At 60.3% G+C, this 17474-nt stretch overlaps 2 protein-coding genes across 4 annotated transcripts; one reads left to right on the top strand and one right to left on the bottom strand.

Moving 5' to 3' along the window:
* Nucleotides 1-55: 55 nt before the first annotated feature.
* DDX51 (DEAD-box helicase 51) lies at nucleotides 56-5546 on the bottom strand. 3 transcript variants are annotated; one of them, XM_049866024.1, is made up of 15 exons: nucleotides 5212-5546; nucleotides 4928-5088; nucleotides 4168-4318; nucleotides 3785-3930; nucleotides 3627-3698; nucleotides 3421-3527; nucleotides 3167-3275; nucleotides 2938-3083; nucleotides 1935-2133; nucleotides 1734-1849; nucleotides 1077-1193; nucleotides 869-970; nucleotides 690-753; nucleotides 464-598; nucleotides 56-146 (listed from the first exon to the last, which is right to left on the bottom strand). In XM_049866024.1, exons 1-15 carry the CDS (start codon nucleotides 5507-5509, stop codon nucleotides 120-122), a joined length of 1950 nt encoding a protein of 649 aa, XP_049721981.1. In that variant the 5' UTR covers nucleotides 5510-5546; the 3' UTR covers nucleotides 56-119. The 3 variants fall into 3 exon arrangements, with proteins under 3 accessions (XP_049721981.1, XP_049721983.1, XP_049721982.1); XM_049866026.1 differs by having other exon boundaries at nucleotides 4168-4237; XM_049866025.1 differs by lacking the exon at nucleotides 3627-3698.
* A 92-nt stretch (nucleotides 5547-5638) lies between these two features.
* NOC4L (nucleolar complex associated 4 homolog) lies at nucleotides 5639-12998 on the top strand. Its single transcript, XM_049866533.1, has 15 exons — nucleotides 5639-5800; nucleotides 6169-6289; nucleotides 7247-7353; nucleotides 8689-8796; nucleotides 8911-9060; nucleotides 9135-9234; nucleotides 9333-9367; nucleotides 10013-10063; nucleotides 10726-10837; nucleotides 10977-11037; nucleotides 11209-11319; nucleotides 11557-11717; nucleotides 11795-11877; nucleotides 12091-12204; nucleotides 12823-12998. The coding sequence occupies exons 1-15, from the start codon at nucleotides 5684-5686 to the stop codon at nucleotides 12940-12942; spliced, it is 1551 nt and encodes a 516-aa protein (XP_049722490.1). The 5' UTR covers nucleotides 5639-5683; the 3' UTR covers nucleotides 12943-12998.
* Nucleotides 12999-17474: the final 4476 nt, after the last annotated feature.

Raw genomic sequence — 17474 nt, 5'->3', positions numbered from 1 at the left:
GACCAACGCATCAGCTCTCTGTATGAGATGAGCAGCGTTATATCTTCAAGACTTGAATAAGTTGTCCTCTGCTCACGTCAGCACATCAGTCCTTGGGGTCTCCCGGGAGGGGGCTCACCCTAAGCTGCCTTCTCTTTTCGCTCCTCCTGTGGGGAGGAAAAAAGGTCAGGCCAGCCGCAACCTGGGCCCTGCTGCAGCCACCCTTTCACCTAAGCAGTCTCGACTGCCCACAAAATAAAAAACCAACGCCCTTGGAATGCCCACTCTGGCTCCACCCCTGCCACAAAGCTCAAGGGCAGCTCAGGGCTCATATTCCCTCCTCCCACTTAGTGTTGGTCCTTCACTTCGTGTCTGCTTTCCTCCATACTTTTCAACAACATCAGCAGCCTCGGTCTCCTCAAGGAGCACAGCCAGTGCGTGCAGGGGGGCCTGGACCTGCCCCGAGACCCTGCAGGCTCCTTACCCTGACCGTCTTCTCCAGCTGGGCCAGGGCCATCTCATAGCAGGGGACCAGCGGCTGCAACAGCTCTCCGGGGATCTCATGCCGTCTCAGCTCCAGCACGCCTGCGCCAGCCAGCATCCTCAGAAACCTCCGCTCCTGAAGGGAAACACCCAGGGAGCTGTGTCCTCGGGGCCGGGAAGGCTCGGGGTCACCCTCCATGCCGCCCTCATGCAGCTGGCCTGCTCACCTGCACCCGAAGCAGCAGTGTGAAGGCCTGTCCAGCTCGTCCTGCTCGTGCCGTCCGGCCAACCCTGGAACCAAGCAGTGTCTCCAGGCTAGGGAGGTGGAACCACGGGCCACCCCGCCTGGCACCCACATACTCCCTACACTGTGCCCACCCCACGTGTTCCTGCCCTGCGGCCTCACCTGTGCACATAGGTCCGCGCATACTGTGGTGCGTCATAGTTGAGCACCAGTTCCACTCCCTGCACGTCGATGCCACGGGCCGTGGCGTCTGTGCTGACGAGGCTGTGAGACAAGGGGGCCCTGCTCAAGCAACACCACGTGGGTGGACACCAGCCGTGCCCCTCACGCCCCTATCAACCCAGACGACTATCACATCCCAGGAACTTACAGCTGAATCTTGCCCTGCTCAAACTTCTTCAAGGTCCTCTTCCTCTGGCCAGGCCCATGGCGGGAGGAGAACTCAGCCACGCTGACCCCCCCGAAGGCCTGGACGAGCAGGAAGAGCCTGGGGAAGACAAGCCGAGCAGTGGGGCCGAGCTGTGATGGTATGTGCCAGCCAGCCAGCCTCCCTCCCAGATGACACCTCAGCGTCCACGTGGGGCCCATCCTCACCCCTTAGCTGGTGTACCACACCCTACTGCAGCTGGTTGCCCCAGGTGACCATGCTGAGAGCTCCCAGGTTTTCCACGTCTCAGTTCGCACAGCTGCCCTGCTTACACAGCACCCGTAGCTGCTCTCCCTCACTCCCCACTCCTTGCTTTCAAAAGGACCAACGGTCACTTATCTATAAAAACGCCTCCATACACTAATAAAGGCTGTGCTTACACTGTGCCGGCTACCCACCAGACCCTGAATAATAAAGTAAATCGTTTCCATTTTGTGTCTGTGCTTTGAGTGTGACTTCCCATCTGAAATGACACACAGAACTTGGGCTGTGGAAGACCACTCCATGTTCTCCCATCTCGGAGTGACAGCTGAGTTAAAATCACACACCACCAGGCCGTGGGCGTGGCCTAGCCCACCCACCCACACCACCAGGCCACACCTGTGGGAGTTCTCCCGGGAGTTGGTGAAGCAAAGAACCCTCGAGAACCGCATTGTCAGGACCAGGTGCAAGACAGCCAGCGGCTTGGTGCTCAGGCTACAGGGCACATAGTGGTGCTGTGGGATGGTGGTGCAGAGTTGGCCTGGGGGCTCCACCCCCAGCGCTCGCCCTGCCCCTGCTGCCCCCACTGGTGCCACTCACCGCCAGCCCCTCGGGGAAGGCATACTTCCCGCCCATGTCTCCTGCCACGTCGTCACCCGTGCCTTCAAGGCCCCTGCTCTCCAGCCCAGCGGAAAAGAGCCGGGGCTGGTGGAGGGCAAGCTGCTGCAGCTTCTCGGGATTCTGGGTCAGGGTAGCCGAGAAGAGCAGCTTCTGCAGAGGCATCTGGGGGGCCCAGGTGCTAGAAGAAAGGTGGACTGTAAGAGGCACGCAGGGTGACGGAGCAAGCGAGGAGCATGCGGGGGAAATGGCGCAGCTGAGGGGCGTGCAGGGGTACCGGGCAGGTGAGAAGTGGGGGGGGCAGCAGGTGAGTGGTGTGCAGAGTGACGGGGCAGGTGAGGGAAGTGCAGGGGAGATGGAGCAGGTGAGGGGCAGGTGGCGGGTGTGCAGGGTGACGGGGCAGGTGAGGAGCATGCAGGAGAACAAGGCAGGCGAAGGGCATGCAGAGGAAACAGCAGGTGAGGGCCACACAAGAGCGGGACAGGTGAGAGATGAGGGGAAGGCAAAGAACAAGGCAGGTAAGGGGTACACGGGGGATGGAGCAGATGAGGGGTACGCAAGAGGAACAGGATGGAACAGGGCAGCTGAGGGGCACGCAAGGGGGACAGGACAGGTAAGAGACAGATGAAGGGTGGGCCGGGAATAGGGCAGGTGAGGTGCATGCAGAGAGTACAGAGCACATGAAAGGCAGGTGGGGGGCGCACGGGAGACAGGGCAGGTGAGGAGTGCACAGGGGAGACAGGGCAGGTGAGGGGTGCACAGCAGGGACAGGGCAGGTAAGGGGTACACGGGAGCCCCAGCAAGAGAGCTGGAGATAGTGCCAACTGCCGTCCTCCACCCACCACTCTAGCTGTCCCTGGATGAGATTCTACAGGCCAATGTTGGACCCCAGAACAGGGGAACCCCCAGTGGCCAATGTGTGCAGAAGCCCAGACTGGACAAGAACAGGAAAGACTTGGCTGGGCGGAGGCAGCAGTGTGGGTACCTGGCAGCAGTCACAGCCCTCAGTGGCCCCCGCTGAAGTAGAGCACAGGGGTCTGCCGGGCCCTGGCTCTGGAATGCGGCCGCCACCACCCGCGGCAGCCAGGACTGGTGCATGCTGTCCACCATGCGGTCTGCCTCGTCGATGACCTGCAGGAGCAAGACCAAGTCTGGTGGCCGAGGAAGACGCAAAGCCCCAATCCCCGAGCAGGGCTCAGTATCAGCTGACTTACCAGAAAGCGCAGCTGCTGCAGGCTGAAGCCAGCAGTCTGGTCGATGTGGTCCACCAGGCGGCCAGGGGTGGCCACCACAATGTCAGCCAAGCAGCGGTAGCCGTCTGCTCTGTGGAGGGTGTCACTGAGCCCAGGAGCACCTTCCTGTCCCCACCCGATAGCAGACGCTCGTGCCCTGTGTCCGCATCACGAAGCTCTCACTTCCCACCACGCCACATGCGCACACACAGGAGCACACGGCCCACGTGACCTACGATTTCTGGACGAGGCTCTCCTGCTCCTTGGCCAACGACTTCTGCCCAGTGACCAGGGCGACACGCAGAGGTGTGGCATCCGTGTAGATGTTGAACACTCTGTTCACCTAGAAGACAAGCAGTTTGCCACCAGCCTGGGGGGAGCTGCTGCCCCCACCCAGCAAAGAAAGGCTCCCAGGAGTTTGGACCACCCAGGGTCCCCATACCTGCTGAGCCAGCTCCTTGGTGGGCAGCACAACCAGGGCTCGGATGCGACACACCACTCGATGCAGCAAGGTCTGGGGGTGGGGGGCGGGGCATGAGCAGGGCCTGGCTTCCGGGGCTTGGCCCAGCTGGGGAGCGGGGAAGGGGACCGCTCACTCACCTGGACCACAGGGATGACAAAGGCCAGCGTCTTCCCGCTGCCCGTCGGGGCTGAGACACATAGGTCTCGGGGCCGGAAGCCCCCTCTCCCCACCAGAAAGCCCCCAGCTGCGCTCTCCAGGAGGGCAGGGATCACAGCTGCTTGGACTGGGCAAGGACGAGAGGCAGTCAGGGCACTGGGCCACACAGGAGACGCCACCCAACTGTGCTGTCCACACCAGTGGTCTGAGAGCACCAAGCACAAGCAGCACGGGGCCCCAAGACCATGGGGCAAGACAGCATTCTTTCCAGATTGCAATCTCCTGAGCTATGGCCTCAAAGCACTGGGTGAGAACAAGCTGTATGTGACATCACCCCCTCCCCACACCCAGACTGCAACCTCACCTGGGAAGTAGGATGAGATGCCCTGGGCCCGCAGCTTCCTCTGCAGATCAGGGTGGACCTCAGGGATATCCTGAATGGGAACGAGGTGCTCAGTGACCTTCTTCCCCACCCAACTTGGCTCCGCCAGCCACGTGGGCAGTAAAGGCTGGACCTGTCCAGAAAAGGAGGCAAATCTGGCAGATGAACACCCCACAGCAGTTAGGCGGTAGCAAAGCACACAGAGACTAATACCCAAGCACTGGGATTGCAATGGCAGAAAAAACCAAACTCTAGAGAAGTTCCCCTGTTCCCACTCTCACCCAACCCGCACACGGACTACAGAAAGACTTTACAGATACACCCAAAAGCTCCCACTGGCCGGGGCAAACCCTTTCCACCCCACCTACAGCCAAACCTCCACTGCAACGTGCCCTGGCACTGCCTGCCCCTCTGGCCTCATTTCCTGTACCTCAGCCGCACCTGCCCGTTTTTACAGCTCACTCCTGCCTCAAGTCTCCCAAAGCCACATTCTCAACCGAAACATAGCACCCCCAGATCCTAACCCGAGCAGCCTCTGGTCAGACGCAAGTCTCTAAAACATGTTCACAAACACCTCTACATAGTCTTCTCCTGAACTCTCCGCCATCTGCCTAATTCTCTGCACAAACAGGACCTCCCTTCTTTACCTACGTATCGCTTATTTATTAAAGCCCAGGTGGCTGAAGGCCTCTCAGAACAGCTCGCCTTCCCGGCCCACCTGAACCACCGTCGGAGCGCTCACCTTCGGCGCCTTCCTCCTCTCGAAGCCCCCAAGCACCAGGGCGTGGGCTGGGGGTCCAGATGCCTTTTCCTCGGGGTTACCCTCTGGGGCCTCTGCCGCCTCCTCCCGTATCTTCTCCTCGGCGCCTACGCTGCTTTCCTCCGGCGCCTCGTCGCTGCTCTCTGCTCGGCACAAACAGGCCCACGGCAGCTCGTCAACCCCACACCTGGCCCCGGGTCTCCCAGAGGGAGGTCCCGCTGGACGGCGCTCCACTCCCCCCAAACCCAGACCGGACCGGACCCCACCTGCGTCCGCGTCCCCGCTGGCCGCTTTCCGCCGCTTCCTCCGCAGTGCGTCCGGGCTCCCCGGCGCCGCGCTGCTACCGTGCCGCCGCCGCCGCGGCCGCCGCCGCCGCTTTCCCGCCGCCTCCGCGATCGCCGATGGAGACGCAGGCTCCTGCTGCCGCCGCTGCTGCTCCCGCTCTCGGGCCCGCCTCTGCAGCCTCTCCAGCAGCGCACGGGCCCGGCCGCCCGCCTCGGCCTCCGCCTGCGCCGGCTCCGCCGCCTCGGGCCCCGGGTACCGGGCAACATAGAAGAGCGCCATTGCCAGCGCGGCTTCACGAGACTGAGCGCTCGGCGCCGGTGTGACGTTGCCGGCGGGAGGGCGCGCGACAATGACGTACGAGGCTGACGTCATGGGCGCGCCGGGCGTGGCGTCACTGGCGCGCCGGCGGTGGCTCGGAGTCCTGCCTGTTCGGCGTGGGGCGGCGGCGGCGGCATGGAGGGGCATCGCGGCGCCGGGGGCGCGGGCCGGGTGCTGGGCCGCCTGCTGGAGGCGGTGCTGGGGAGTCGCGGCGAGGCCAACGCCGTGTTCGACATCCTGGCGGCGCTGCAGGCGCGTCCCGGTGTAGACAGGGTCCACGGGCCGTTGGGGGATTGGGGTCTGCGGGGGATCGCGGGCTGCAGGTCCCGGCGTTGGAGGCCTGGCAGCGGTTGTGATCGGACGTCGGGGGGGTGCGTCAGTTCTGGTGGGGCTCGAATCCGGAGCGCAGCCTAAAGCGGGTATTTCTCGGGCCTGGCAGGCCTCTGTGACTGGTGGGTCTTCCTGGGGATTTGACGGAGATGGGGATCGAGGGTCAGGTTTGGAGGTGTGTGAGGTCACGCCAGGGCCAAGGTTGGGTAAGAGGGCTGGAAGTCTTGAGGGGGGAAGGGAGCAGGGGTGGGTCCAAGGGCAGGTGGTCACGGTCTGGCCTCTCCCTGCAGTCTGAAGACCCGGAGGAGATCCAGGAAGCGGTCCGCATATGCAGCCGCCTCTTCGGGGCTTTGCTGGAGCGGGGAGACCTGTTTGTGGGCCGACTGCCCTCTGAGGAGGCGGTCATGACAGGTGAGAGTTCGAGAGGATCCTCTGCCCATACAGAGGGTCAGAGGGAGGCTGTGCCAACACGGGAGGGGCACCCCAAAGCCCTGTTTAAGACCTGGTGGGAAGGCAAACCAGGACAACTGCGGCAAAGGGATTATTCTGCCAAGGTTGTGGGGGAGGGGGTGTGGGTACCAAGGCAGTAGTCCTGACAATCAAAAAAAAAAAAAACCATACCCATTGTCATCGAATTGATTCTGAGTCATACCGATCTGTCGGACACAGTAAAACTGCCCCATAGAGTCTCCCAGGAGCCGCTGGTAGATTCAAACTGCTGACCTTTCAGTTAGCAGCTGAGCTCTTAACCACTGTGCCACCAGGGCTCCAGTGGTCCTGCAGCCAGGTGTAAATGAACATTTTGGAAGGTGTGCTTTTTTCTTCTAATTTGTACCACTTGTGTGACTTGGGAAACCTTAGTGGCGTAGTAGTTAAGAGCTGCGGCTGCTGACCAAAAAGGTTGGCAGTTCGAATCCACCAGGCACAACTTGGAGACCCTGTGGAGCAGCTCTACTCTCTTTTATAGGGTTGCTGTGAGTAGAAGGTAACTCCACGGCAATGAGCTTGCTTTTTTTTTTTGTCTTAACAGGACGGTATTATTTAATATTGATTTTGTACCACTTAAAGTTGGGGCTACACATCCCAGTCCTTGGGACATCTATATCTTGGGGTACAATGAGGGGTGGGGAAATTTGCCCTGGGGAGCTTGGCTAGGACAGTCCCAGTGTAGGAGCTGCTCTCCCCCTCACAGGGCTGGGGTAGCTATTGGCAATGGCTGGTCTTGCCCCAGGTTTGAGGCCACAGTGACCTTTCCACTCGTTTCCTAGGCTGAGCTTGTAGAGGCCCGGGGTGGCGGGGGGGCAGTGGCGTGGATGGGCCTGCTTGGCACGTTGGCCTTAGGCAGCTAAACACATGCCACACCTGCAGGGTCCCAGGGAGCCACACGCAAGTACAAGGTGTGGATGCGGCACCGCTACCGCAGCTGCTGCAACCGCCTGGGCGAGCTTCTGGCCCACCCCTCCTTCCAGGTCAAGGTGAGTCTCTGGGCCACTGGGCTCCACACCACAGAGGCCGGGCCTGTGGGGTGGGGACCCTAATCCCATGGTGCCTTTTCTAAGCATCCACCATTCCTTTGGTTGGTGTTCTGGCGGGGAGCCAGGTGGCCTGTCTTGACTCTCATAGAAGTGTCACGGGCAGGCATAAATGCAGAAACGTGGTGTGTGGAGGTGGCCAGCCCTCGTCCATGGCTAGTGGGAGAAGATCAGAGTTGATAGTCGTTCACAGTGGCTGAATGTAGGTTTGCATCCTCACTCTGCCACTTCCCAACCTTGACCTGGGGCAAATGCCTCACCTTCCTCATCTCCACTGTGCGCCACGAGTCCTGCCCAGCTGAGCCACATGAAAGCCAATGGCACTTGTATATGTGTGGTGTTCACACAGCATATTAGTCACTGCCACGTCTGCTCCTGTACAGGTCAGGGTGTTCACATAGAGCCTGTATTGGGCCGTGTTCTGCAGCGAGAGGAGCAGGCTAGCTAGTATTTTTCAATTTTATTTAGAAGTAGTTTACGTGCTGTTATAATCTACTCATGCAGAAAGTACGGTTCAACATCTTAAGTTCCTCAGCAAGTGTACTGTTCTACGTCCCCACCAACAGTGAACAAAAGTCCTTATCTCTCCATGTTCTCATCAACACTTGTCAATGTCTTTTTTACAATAGCCGATCCACCACCTTTAAAGGGTTAGAGAAACATCACAAAAAAATCCTGATTTTCAGTTTCTCGTGAAAGAAAGCAGGCGCTGTCAACGCCAGGCCTGCTTCTGTGCATGACGGTGATCAGCTAGAGAGAGAAGCATGTGTCCCTTTAGATGGGCACATCTTGTCTAGTTTGCCACACTCCCTACCACTCCCTGTCACCTCGCACATGCTTGGACTGTGAAAGCCTGAACTTTGCAACCCTGGCGTTAGATCTGGAGGACAGACCAGGGTACCCACTGTCTGCTGGGCCCCTGCTCTGTGCCAGATGCCGTGATGGTTGGCCTCTCACGCCTGCAGGAGAGTGGTCAGGTGGCCCCCAGGCCAGGCCCTGTTCTGAACACTGTGTGTGTGCTAACTTTACAAAGTAGATGTTGTCAGCACTGTTTTATAGACAAGGGCACTGGGGCACAGGTGGCAGGATCTGCTGTTGTCCTTGCCTGGTGGTCAGTGGAGCGAGGATTTTCACTACCACCACGCTCCACACCTCCTGACCCAACTCTGGGCCTGCTCGTGAGGGCACCCTGGCCAGGACTGGCCCTCAGGCCTGGTTTGCAGGGGCATGTGATGTGCCGTTGGGATCACTGTGGCCAATTCACCCCTTTCCTCCCAGGAGGTGGCCCTTGGTACACTCATGAAGTTTGTGCAGTTAGAAGGTTCACACCCCCTGGAGAAACCCAAGTGGGAGGGCAACTATCTGTTCCCTCGTGAACTTTTCAAGGTGAGGGGCTATGGTGGGGAGGGGGCTAGGTGGACCTGACAGCTCACCCTTTCTGTTGGATGCTCCACCCACCCCACTGCCGTGGGGGTGCACTCACTCCTGTCCCCGCACCAGCTGGTGATGGAAGGCCTGCTCTCAGTGGAGGAGGACCGCGCCCTGCTCCTCTCCCAGTTCCAGGAGTACCTGGAGTATGACGATGTCCGCTACCACACAATGCAAGAGGCCACAGGGGCCGTGGCCAGGGCGACTGATGGACGAGCCGAGGTGAGCCAGCTGATGTCTCCTGAGGGTGGACAGCGGGGCGGGCGGTCTCCAGGTGCTCACCCAGGCTACCATAGGTGCCTCTCGCCTTCTGGAACAATGCCTTCACGCTGTTGTCTGCCGTGAGCCTGCCTTGCCGGGAGGGTGGCACCCCTAGCTACTATGTGAAGTATGCTGGTAAGCAGCTGGGGGGAAGGGGCGTCCTGGGTCCCCATCCCAGGGATCAGCCAGGAGAAGGGGCATTCTGCATCCCTCACCCTCACCCCTCCTTGCAGAGCCGTCAGACAAGTGGAAGGTGGCACATCTGAAGGTGAGACGCTCCCACGCACAGGCGGCCTCCACAGGCACACCTGAACACAGTGCCTGCTTGGCAGGATCTGCTCTCCTGGGGCCTGGGTCAGGGCCCAACCCAGAAAGGCACCGCGTCCCCGTGTTCCAGGATGGAAGTGGCCCTCCAGATGGTGCCAGGCACACCGAGCCTGGGTGGAGGGCTGAGGGAGCTGCGTCTGGGCAGGCTGCTCGGGGCATGCTGGCAGCCTCACAGCAGGAGTCAGGGTCTAGGAGGTACCTCACCAAGGTCTCCATGACCTGGGTCTCCCGCAGATGGTTTAACCGAGGCACCAAGGCTTCCAGGCACTTCAAGAAAAAGGGGCTTCCTTCTGCCCATCTCACTGAGAGCCTCACTGACTGTGGGAGGTCCTGGAGCTGCAGGCTGGATGTGAGCTCCTGTGGGCAGAGGAAAGACACAGATAGCGGGAAGGGGTGCTGGCGTTTATCCCACCAGGAGCGCAGGGCTAGGAAGTCAGCCAGCTGTGTCCAGGTGAGGTGGGCAGGGTATCCTCACGCCACCTCCCCCCCCACAACCTTGCGGAGTGTAGGGCTAGAGAGTCAGCCAGCTGTGTCCAGGTGAGGGGGTGCGGTGAGGGACGTCCTCACCGCACCCCATCCCCTGCAGGAGCACAGGAAAGCCTTCCAGCTCATGTGGCTCAGCTTCCTAAAGCACAAGGTAGGCTCGGGCCTGGGGGGCTTGGGGAAGCTGGGTGAGCACTGGGCGTCCTGGGTGGGCGAGGGGCAGGGCGGATGGCGTTCAGCCTGCCTGGGGGAGGCTGGGTGGGCACTGGGCATCCTGGGTGCGTGAGGGGCAGGGCGGATGGCATTCAGCCTGCCTGGGGGAGGCTGGGTGGGCACTGGGCGTCCTGGGTGCGTGAGAGGCAGGGCGGATGGCGTTCAGCCTGCCTGGGGGAGGCTGGGTGGGCACTGGGCGTCCTGGGTGCGTGAGGGGCAGGGCGGATGGCATTCAGCCTGCCTGGGGGAGGCTGGGTGGGCACTGGGCGTCCTGGGTGCGTGAGGGGCAGGGCGGATGGAGTTTAGCCTGCCTGTAGGAGGCTGGGTGGGCACTGGGCGTCCTGGGTGCGCGAGGGGCAGGGCGGATGGCGTTTAGCCTGCCTGGGGGAGGCTGCGTGGGCACTGGGCGTCCTGGGTGCGCGAGGGGCAGGGCGGATGGCGTTTAGCCTGCCTGGGGGAGGCTGCGTGGGCACTGGGCGTCCTGGGTGCGCGAGGGGCAGGGTGGATGGCGTTTAGCCTGCCTGGGGGAGGCTGGGTGGGCACTGGGCATCCTGGGTGCGCGTGGGGCAGGGCGGATGGTGTTTAGCCTGCCTGTGCCCTCAGCTGCCTGTCAGCCTCTACAAGAAGGTGTTGGTGATAATGCGTGACTCCATCCTGCCACACTTGGCGCAGCCCACGCTCATGATGGATTTCCTCACCAGCGCCTACGATATCGGTGAGTGATCTGTGCAGGGGATGGGGGGCCAGGGCAGGCTTACCCCATGGACTGCTGCTCAGTGCGGGGTGCCGGAGCATTCCCAGATGGCGCTGCCCAAGTCCTGAGGGGCAGCAAGTCAGGGTTTGTGTTTCTGCAGGGGGTGCCATCAGCCTCTTGGCCCTGAACGGACTTTTCGTCCTGATCCATCAGCACAACCTGTGAGTGGCCGGTGCAGCTTCTCTGTTCCCTGTACACTGTGTTCCTCTCTCCCTGGGGAGCCTTCAGGGGAAGTATGGGGTTGGTCAGAAAAAGGACAGGAACAAGCAGAACCATAGTTGTGGGGGTCGGCAGTCCCCCGGGCCCGCCTCCTCACGACGCCTTGTCCCCAGGGAGTATCCTGATTTCTACCGGAAGCTCTACAGTCTCCTGGAGCCATCTGTCTTCCACGTCAAATACCGAGCCCGCTTCTTCCACCTGGCAGACCTATTCTTGTCTTCCTCGTGAGCATCAGCCTGGGGACGCCCTAGGGGGCAGGCTGTTGGGTGGGTGTCCCTGGCTGTCCTTCAGGGAGCTGTAGGGACAGGAAGAGGGCGATCCCACAGGCACAGGGACCCAGGAGAGGCAGCATAGGACCCTGTGCAGGAGCGTCTTCGCCCTTCAGGCCCATCCCCATTGCACCTTGGGGTGGGACAGGGCTGGTGTGCAGGGCCCTGGGCCTCACACCCTCCCCCCACCAGCCACCTTCCTGCCTACCTGGTGGCCGCCTTTGCCAAGCGCCTGTCCCGCCTGGCGCTCACAGCACCCCCCGAGGCCCTACTCATGGTCCTGCCCTTCATCTGCAACCTGCTGCGCCGGCACCCCGCCTGCCGCGTCCTCATACACCGCCCCCAGGACCCTGGTGAGTGGGGACAATGGGCAGGAAGGGCGAGGATTTGGGTGTGGGCCGGCACGACCAGGTGTGGACCTTATCCCCAGAGCTGGACATGGACCCCTATGACCCCGGAGAGCAGGATCCTGCCAGGAGCCATGCCCTCGAGAGCTCACTGTGGGAGCTACAGGTGAGGCCCCACAGCTTGTTCCTCACTTCCCCAGCACCCAGCCGGCCCCCACTCTATCCTGCCCTGGTTCCCAGAATGCTGTCCCTTAACGCCACCACCACCTAGCTGAAGATGCAGTGATCCCTGAGCACCTGCTTTCTCATCCCCCACCTTTCTGGGGCAGATGAGGCCCTGAGGGGACAGTCCAGGCACTCACCAGTCCCCCGCCCCCAGGCTCTGCAGAAGCACTACCACCCTGAGGTATCCAAGGCTGCTAGTGTCATCAACCAGGTGCTGTGTGTCCCTGAGACCAGCATCGCCCCACTGCTGGAGCTCACGCCCTATGAAGTGAGGGGTGCAGGGGCTGTGGGGAGTGGGCTGAGGGGGCGCAGGGGGCTGTGGGGAGAGTGCTGAGGGGGCACAGGGGCTGTGGGTAGTGGGGAGTGGGCACGGAGCTGTGGGGAGAGGGCTGAGGGGGCACAGGGGCTGTGGGGAGTGGGCTGAGGGGACGCAGGGGGAGTGGGGAGTGGGCTGAGGGGGCGCAGGGGAAGTGGGCTGAGGGGGTGCAGGGGGAGTGGGCTGAGGGGGTACAGGGGGCTGTAGGGAGGGCTGAGGGGGCGCAGGGGCTGTGGGGAGAGGGCTGAGGGGGCGCAGGGGCTGTGGGGAGTGGGCTGAGGGTGCACAGGGGGAGTGGGGAGTGGGCTGAGGGGGCACAGGGGGAGTGGGCTGAGGGGACACGGGGCTGTGGGGAGTGGGCTGAGGGTGCACAGGGGGAGTGGGGAGTGGGCTGAGGGGGCGCAGGGGGAGTGGGCTGAGGGGACACGGGGCTGTGGGGAGAGGGATGAGGGGGCACAGGAGCTGTGGGGAGTGGGCCGAGGGGGTGCAGGGGCAGTGGGCTGAAGGGGAGAGGATGCAGAAGCAGCATAGGGACCCAGGATGCCTGGGAACCAACCGTGTGCCCTCCAGGTCTTCGAGCGTGACCTGAAGAAGAAGGTTCCGGAGCCAGTGCCACTGGAGTTCATTCCACCTGCGGGCCTGCTGGGCCGCCAGGAGGACCTCTGTGCCCAGTACTTCTCACTCAGCTGACTCCTACCCCCAAAATAAATGGTTTTCTAGAACTGTGACTCTGGGGGCGGGGGGTGGGCAATAGGGGGCTGGCCCTTGCCTGCGCCTCCCCCAGGGGCCACATGGTTCTCCTTCCTGGGACAGACCTGCCCTTGGCACACCTGGAGCCTCTTCCCTCAGATGTGCTCTGGGGTGTGGCATGGAGGGGTTGTCCCTGCCTGGGGATCCGTGAAGGTTCACCTTGGCTGAGGGAGGCCATGGGGTGTGGCCAGTTGTCAGCTCAGCGTGTTCTCTGCCACCGTCAGAGGCAATAAGTGTGTCCGTTTCTGTGAGGGCCTCCCACTCTTACCAGGTTGTCTGGCTTTGTACAGCAGCATCTCTCAGGCTCCTTTTCAAAATCCAGTTACGTAAAGACAAGAGTCAAACAGGTGAACAATGGAGCCGCAGGCTCCACAGATGGTGACAGAGATCAGGTGTGGGGGTCAGGTAGACGATGATAGAGATCAGGTGTGGGGGTGCCAGGTAGACGGTGATAGAGACCAGGTGTGGGGGCGCCTGGTAGACGGTGATAGAGATCAGGTGTGGGGGCGCCTGGTAGCCAGTGATAGAGATCAGGTGTGGGGACACCAGGTAGATGGTGATAGAGATCAGGTGTGTGGGTGCCAGGTAGACGATGATAGAGATTAGGTGTGGGGGCACCTGGTAGACGGTGATAGAGATCAGGTGTGGGGGTGCCAGGTAGATGGTGATAGAGACCAGGTGTGGGGGTCAGGTAGACGATGATAGAGATCAGGTGTGGGGGCGCCTGGTAGCCAGTGATAGAGATCAGGTGTGGGGACACCAGGTAGATGGTGATAGAGATCAGGTGTGTGGGTGCCAGGTAGACGATGATAGAGATTAGGTGTGGGGGCGCCTGGCAGACGGTGATAGAGATCAGGTGTGGGGGTGCCAGGTAGACGGTGATAGAGACCAGGTGTGGGGGTCAGGTAGACGATGATAGAGATCAGGTGTGGGGGCGCCTGGTAGACGGTGATAGAGATCAGGTGTGGGGGTGCCAGGTAGACGGTGATAGAGATCAGGTTTGGGGGTCAGGTAGACGGTGATAGAGATCAGGTGTGGGGGCGCCTGGTAGACGGTGATAGAGATCAGGTGTGGGGGTGCCAGGTAGACGGTGATAGAGATCAGGTTTGGGGGTCAGGTAGACGATGATAGAGATCAGGTGTGGGGGCGCCTGGTAGACAGTGATAGAGATCAGGTGTGGGGGTGCCTGGTAGCCAGTGATAGAGATCAGGTGTGGGGGCACCAGGTAGATGGTGATAGAGATCAGGTGTGTGGGTGCCAGGTAGACGGTGACAGAGATGAGGTGTGGGTGGGCACCACAGAACAGGGAAGGGCCCTGGGGGTCCCTCGGAGGTGTCTGCCCCCCCAGGACTGCTGGGTGGCCTTGCAGCCCCACCCCACCTCCCACCAGAGAAGAGCCGGGGCTGAGTGCTCACTGCATCTCAGGATGTTCTCCGACCATGGATCCTGACAGTTCCGACACTGTTTGGGTCCTGGGAGATGCTCCATGGGCCGACGACCCTTTGTGGTTTGGCAGGACTCTGAGCAAGGTGTCAGAGTGAGGTAGCAACCAGAGGTCTCCCAGGACCACCCCCCACACCCGTTTTGGGGGTACCTGGTTGACCCACCCCAGGTGGTTTCATTCTTTCCTATGCTATATTGACACCTGGCCCTGGCAGCCTTTTCCTCAGAGGCTTCCGTTATATGGGCCCCTCCCTGGCCACCCCGTGTACAGTGGGCCTTGCCACCCGTGAGCGTGCACACACTTTCACACAGCTGCTGGTTCACACTCACCTTCACAGCTCGCGCGCACGGTGTGGCGCCGTCTGCCTGGGGGTGGGCCACCTAAACCTCATGGGTCACCGTGTGTAGACGCCCCCCTTGAGGATGCAGGTCACTCAAGGCCAGGAGTGTCCCGTCTTGCTCGTGGCCGTCCCCAGCGCCCAGGAGCTGGCACCAAGGAGACCCCTGAGGGTCGGGGGTGGGGGAAGAGCAGGCAGCGTCCTGAGTGTGTGCAGCCGCCAGGGGCCGCTGCAGCCTGGCCAGCCTTTCCTGAGGGAGTCAGGACCAGAGAGTGGAAACCAGTCTCTGAGTTGGGAAGCCTCCATGTTGTGCGGTGCAGGTGTCCTCGGTCCAGCAGGATTCCACACCGCGGCCCCTGAGGGTCTCCAGCCGCGTGGCCAGGCCGCTGCCCACCTCTTGGCATCTGCGCCTCTATCACCCGAGGCCACCGTGGCCCTTGGACGAGGGTGTGGGGTCTGAGGCTGGGGGCTCGCTGTGAGGAGGGGCAGCCAGACGCCAGGTCTCCCGCAGGCACCACCCCCGGGCCCCATGCCCATCTCGGCCCTTCTGGGAGGGAGACCTCCCCAAACCCTGTGGGGGCCCCAGGGATCTGCTCCCTGGCTGTGTGCAGATCGATATACCTCCCCCTACATAGGCCCCCAGACAACCCTGGGGGGACTGAACCCCACCCCTGCCCTGGCAAAAGGAGAGCTCAGGGGAGTTTACTCTCCTGATGGGGATGCTGGGGAAGGTTCTATTTCCTGCCCACAACGGACTGTGGAAGATTGGGTACCCACTACCACTCTGTCTTAGTTTTCCAGGGCTCCTGTAACAGAATACCCCAAGTGGGTGGCTTAGACAAACCGAAGTTTATTCTCTCACAGTTTAGGGGGACAGAGGTCTGAATGCAGGGCACCAGTTCTAAGGGAAGCCTTTCTTTGTCAGCTCTGGGAGAAGGTCCTTGTCATCAGTCTTCCCCTAGTCCAGGGGTTTCTCAGCCCAGGGACCCCAGGTCCAAAGGATGTGCTTCTGGCTCTGTCTTCTTGGTGGTATGAAGCCTCAACCCCCCACCCTGTCTTTCTGCTCGCTTCTCTCTTTTCTATCTCAAAAGAGATTGACTCAAAATACAACCCAATCTTGTAGACTGAGTCCTGCCTCATTAACATAACTGCCTTTAATCCTGCCTCTTTAACACCATAGAGACAGGATTTACAACACACAGGAAAATCACATCAGAAGACAAAATGGTGGACAATCACACAATACTGGGAATCATGGCCTAGCCAAGTCGGCACTTCTCTGGGGGACACAATTCAATCCATAACAACCTCCAATAGTTCGTTCTTGTTATGTTGGCAAGGGTGGGATTCTGTTGTTAGACGAGCCTTGTCTGTTGCAATCTCCACATAATAAAACTCAAAACTTTGCTGACACACCAAGAACTAAAGAGACCCTCCTCCATGTGCTACAGGCCCATCCCCAGCTGACCACCCTGAGCATCCAGCCCCACTCCTGATAACCCTATTGATCCAGGGGTTTAGAGATTGTGAGGGGACCATGTGACCATCTGTCAGCCAAGAGTCACCTGCTAGGTTCAAACCGTGCACACAGGACAAATCCTCCCAAATGGCAAAGAATACTGAATATACCTTGGACCGCCAAAGAATGAACAAGTCTGTCTTGGAAGAAGTACAGCCAGAATGCTTCTTAGAAGCAAGGATGGCAAGACTTTGGACATGTTATCAGGAGGGAGCAGTCCCTGGAGAAGGACATCATGCTTGGTAAAGTAGAGGGTCAGCAAAAAAGAGGACCCTCAATGAGATGGACTGGCACAGTGGCTGCAACAACGGGCTCAAACATAGCAACGACTGTGAGGATGGCACAGGACTGGGCAGTGTTTCCTTCTGTTGTGCACAGGGTTGCTATAAGCCAAAACTGACTTGATGGCACCTAACAACAGCAGCTCTTCAACGTGCACACAGGAGAAATCCTTCCAAATGGAGTCCCTCTCTCTCTCTCTCTCTCCCCCAGCTCCCTCTCCTTTTTCTTCTCTCTGTCCCCTTTCTGTCTCTCCGCCTCCCTCTTTCCTGTCTCTCTCCCTAACCCCCCCTCTTTCCTTCTGTCTCTCTGTTCTCCCCTCCTCTCTCTTCTCCCTCCCCATCTCATTCTCTCTCCCCTCTCTGTCTCTTTCCTTCTCTCTCAATATCTCCCTCTAGGAGAAGAATGTGGCCACCAGGCAATTAAGTCGTAGTTACATAAGGAAAGAACAGCGTTTGGTGAGACGTGGAGAATGCATTCCAGTGATAAGGAAAGCTCAAGCATTTAATTGGCATTTAGCAAATTAGCTGCAGAAAATTAGACGTTGGTGGTTGCATTTCCTAAATGTCAGTCTGTATTTTGAGGTTCGGCAAGTGCATCTCCAGTCATACAGGATTTCCTGTTGGACTGAGAGCAGGCAGTGTGCAGCGCCCCCCCCCCACCCCCCCAGTGATCCATTCACTCAGGCAGGGGGGGACCTCCCCACCCACCCTGAGCAGCTGGTGGTGAAGGTTATGGGCTCCGCTGTCAACAGCTCGGGTTCGATTCAAGCTTGGGAAAGGCCCTGCACTCTTGGGCAGTCTCATCCACAAAGTGGAGTGATCCCATCGTTTCAGCCGCCCACATACCTTGGCCGTGATCCCTCCACCATCTTCAGAGCACACCACTCCATG

The sequence above is a fragment of the Elephas maximus genome, chromosome 22, assembly GCF_024166365.1.
Source record: "Elephas maximus indicus isolate mEleMax1 chromosome 22, mEleMax1 primary haplotype, whole genome shotgun sequence".
Lineage (NCBI taxonomy): Eukaryota > Metazoa > Chordata > Mammalia > Proboscidea > Elephantidae > Elephas > Elephas maximus.
This window is presented reverse-complemented; position numbering and strand designations above follow the sequence as displayed.